At 30.3% G+C, this 4316-nt stretch overlaps 1 protein-coding gene across 1 annotated transcript; it reads left to right on the top strand.

The window, feature by feature from the left end:
• The first annotated feature begins 6 nt into the window (after positions 1–6).
• On the top strand, positions 7–3825 carry LOC106881261 (uncharacterized). Its single transcript, XM_052973131.1, has 3 exons — positions 7–329; positions 1452–1602; positions 2193–3825. Exons 1-3 carry the CDS (start codon positions 12–14, stop codon positions 2519–2521), a joined length of 798 nt encoding a protein of 265 aa, XP_052829091.1. The 5' UTR covers positions 7–11; the 3' UTR covers positions 2522–3825.
• Positions 3826–4316: the final 491 nt, after the last annotated feature.

Below are 4316 nucleotides of genomic sequence, written 5' to 3'. Positions count from 1 at the left end.
AATTGAATGTGATGACTGTTATTGTTATAGCAGCTGTGATAGTATCGATTGTTATAGTGATCTCTATATCAATCTGTATAGTTCATAGACTGAAGCAGACAGATAGCAACTATGATAGTAGTGTTGATATGTACCACAAGGTTACACCTGCATTAAACATCCAATCAAAATATATATTTGATCCTACTTGTGTTCCTCCTGGAGTTCAGTACACAATGTCGAGGAAACTGAAGCCATCTCAACAATCAAAGGTTGACAGGGAAGATATTCACTGCAGAACCATGCCATGTGATAAGTGGAATGATTTTACTTTAAACAGACCTCAACAGGTAAATTGCTTATATTTTTTCAAATATCAAGGAAAAAACTATAGCTGTATGTTTCATTTGTTTCTGTGTTCCTGCATGAAATATAAACGTTATATATATTTGAGAGCAATCATTTTGGAACTATGTAAATACACCTTTGCAGGTGTCATGCAAAATAGCCTGTAGAGGATCCACATAAGAGTACCCATGTTGGGGCCATGTAAAAGCACCCACTGTGTTAAGTGATTGATGTTAGGATGGGTGTTCCTTCATAGAAACTATAGAAAAATAGAGAGATGGATCATGGACAGCTCTCAAGCTAGCTAACCCCTGTCATACTGTCCATCCAATGTGAGCATGGAGAGCTGATATTAAAAGATGATGGTGACCACTCCGACTATTTTACATTTAAATCATTCTCCTTATCGTTCATCTATCTTTTCCAAATGTATTCTTGCATTCTTTTCAATTTTGGGTATTCCTAGAAAAACATCATGTGAATGCTGCATAAGAAATTAAGAAGTAACAAATCTTTATTGACACTTGCAGTCTTTATGGTTGGAGGAATATTATATACACAATATTTTAAGCAATTGTAAATTTATCTGTACAAATGCAGTAAGCATTTGACATGAATAAAATAGGTTTGCTATCTTAATTTGTAGAATAGTTTTCCTATGTTACTGGGATGATATTCATGAACTATCATATACAATTTGAAAAGTTAGTTTGGAACTTGACTGCTGTTTTCATATTGAATTATTTCCTCTACTTGTTATTATCCTCAGTTTATTAGGCTAACTAAATCACTTAATATATGTTTCTTGCTTACTAATGTAGGCTTCTTTGAATATTATAAATTCAAAAGTCATAGCAGTCGGAGGTGGTGATTTATATAGATATCCTGGAGATAGAGTAAATAAGATATACTGAAAATTGCTTCCAATATTCTTACTGATGTTTTGAGGTCAACTTTCTAGCAATTGATTTGTAGATTTCAGAAAGTTTAGATTTTAGAGTACAGAAAGATTAGAAATTAACATCCAAAATGAAGGTTCCTTAAAATTGTCTAAATTTTTGAAATGTATTTCTTCATTTGAATGTCCAGAACATCATGATGATCCATTGGATTTATATTTATAGATGTTTATTCCCCAAGAAGAAAGTATGTCTCCAGGTTACAGAGAACTAAACAATCCTGACCAATTCAGTGAGATGTCAACATTGTCATCTCACACTGATAGTGGTCAAGGCTGGAGTGTTGGCAGTGCTGGACATTATGAAGAACTGTCAGGTAAGTTTAAAATACCAAGAATTTCTTCAGATATAAGAAACATTTAAATTAAATATATTTCCTAATGAGATTGTAATACATATATTTAATTTAGTTTGTTCATTTTTCTTACGTTAACATGAATTAGATGAGTAGAATATTATGGCAATGCTTTACACATAAAGGCTCTTTCTGTAACTAATCCATCCATTGCTTTTCAAAGAATGGAGCTTTCATTCCATCAGTCTCCAAATATACAGGATTATGATTTAATTTCAAATTAACGAGTATTGTTCATTCGTAACAGTTTCAAAAATAGGGATCAAGATATTGATTGTATAAAAAGTTCTATTAAAATTTATTCACATATATTCTTCTTCCAAAATTCCTTCTCATGACTCATCCATAATCAAGAATGTGAATATTAATGTGAGAAACATCTGTAATTAATTATATTCTTCATTAGCAATAAATTAACAAGTTGTCGAATAGAAATTTAAACTTTTGAGCAGACCTACACAGATGTAGAATAATTACATGCATGAAAGAAATTTTAGAGAATTTTATTTTTTATTGCAAATTCAATTTATATAAATTCTCAATATTTTTAGATCTGTGCCAATATCAAAGTGACCAAACATGGACTAGAAGAAATCAACTGCAACACACTCTCAACAGAACAAGGGGAGATAACAAATATGGATATCGCTATCAACCAAATGTCGATAATAACACTTCCTTCTCAAATGACCAAATACCTTTATCTATAACTGGGTCTGCATCTAACATAACTGAACAACATTCTACAGTACCAGTGAGAAGTCAGTTTACTTCAGACTGTAAACCATCTCTGCCAACTGTACCCAAAATAACAACACTACCAAAGGTACCTTCATCACCCCAGGTACCTCCTCCTCCTCTATCTGTAACAAACGTCTAATAGCATAATTTCAAGAACATAAAAAAGCATTATTTTCTCAAAACAGGCAATACATTTTCAGTAAGGAATACATTAATAGAAAATATTAATAATATAACAATATTTCATTTTATAGTAGAACATGCATCAATAATGTTTTATTAATTAGTTTCTGTTAGTTTTCAGATTTTAACTTACCGTAAATCAACCCAATTATTTGGTTTGTATCTAATCTCATTCTTTATGTTGATAAAATGTTAACCTCATAGCAATTTAAGCACAATACATAATAATTTGTAACAAAATACGGCAAACATTTTTAATCAACATTCTAATGTTTCTGAAAATCCATTTCTAGAATAGTAAATCTCAAGAACCTTATATTTATATTCTTTAATGCTATCCATTTACACTTTCCAAGGCTCCTAGATGAAATTTATAGAATATTTCACTGCAGGATTTTGTACAAGTTATATCTATTAGTAGTTGCCTTGTACTTGTGTTCTTTATGAAATTCTTCAATATTACTATTAATTCTGAGGAAATCTATTAAATCCAAAATGAAGTATGTCACTTTAATTTAACAAATGCAGAAGTTTGGTGACGCAAATCTTAAATATCCTTCTTTCTGCTCATTATCTCATTCTGCTTTTCTTCAGTGTTCTACTTCACACAAATAAGTTTATTGATAGCCATAGTTTCGTATTTTCTAAAAAACTTTTATTGGTGATTCCACTGGTGTTTTATTATGTTAATATATTTCAAAATATCTATTTTTATACTAATTAATTTTATTTTGGTTCCATCATATCTTTCTGAAAGTTATGTGCAATTTCTAACATAAAGTTACTAAAGTTAGGTTCCTTATACTTTTACACATTTATATTAGCATTATTTTGAAACAATATTTTCCATGCTGAATTTATTGCCTGTCCACTTCATTCTAATCATTAGACATTTCTTCCTTATTCATTTAAGATGTACTAACACACATACACATGTATATGTAAGTGGGTGTGGGTTAAGTAAATCAGTCTCTGAGTCAGCCCATCATTAACTAAAAAAGTTGGAGGCTGTATTTCCGTTTCCTTGCATTGGAATAAAAGACAGCTTGTCATTGGCTACAACACACATTACATACTACACAGCCAACTTCATAGAACTACATAACACTATCACATACCAAACTGCTCAGAACTTCTGCTACTAATATAACTTTGTTACCAAAACACTGAAACAGCACAGCAACAACTATATAAATAACTGATACCTGTTGGTAAGTACTTATTAAAACTTATTCTGTTGTGTAATCTTTTATTTGTTTCTCAAATGGTTTATTTAATCACAAGTTCAGTCTATTGTTACATACAGGATGTAATAATAGAATAAGTTTACTTATTCTTTTCACAGATATTTGTACTTTGTCATGATTTCCATTCCTCAAATCTGGAATATAAATATTATTTAAAGACCATCTAGAATGGTAAATTTTAGGGAAAATATAATTTCACTTAATTTCAAAATTTGTAATTTTACTGTTCCAGTGAATCACTAAATTACTGAATGTATAATTGTGATTAAATTAGCTAATGTTTAATAGGAGAATGACACTAAGTATTAGGAATTAGAAGGTGAATGTGAGGAAGAAAATTATTTTTTCAGCTTAGTCTGTTGGGCATCAATTGTTTGACTTTTTTTTTTTAGGTCAGGATCAAAGGGCAACAACTCATTTAGTTAGCGTTTTTTTAGTATTTATCTTTTTCTTCCTTTTCATCAAATAGTGAATTACAGAATGTGATTCAGTAGTAACTGTGAA

Source organism: Octopus bimaculoides, chromosome 14 (genome assembly GCF_001194135.2).
Source record: "Octopus bimaculoides isolate UCB-OBI-ISO-001 chromosome 14, ASM119413v2, whole genome shotgun sequence".
NCBI classification, from domain to species: Eukaryota; Metazoa; Mollusca; class Cephalopoda; order Octopoda; family Octopodidae; genus Octopus; species Octopus bimaculoides.
Note: the sequence above shows the minus strand (reverse complement) of the source record. Positions and strands in the feature narration are given on the sequence as shown.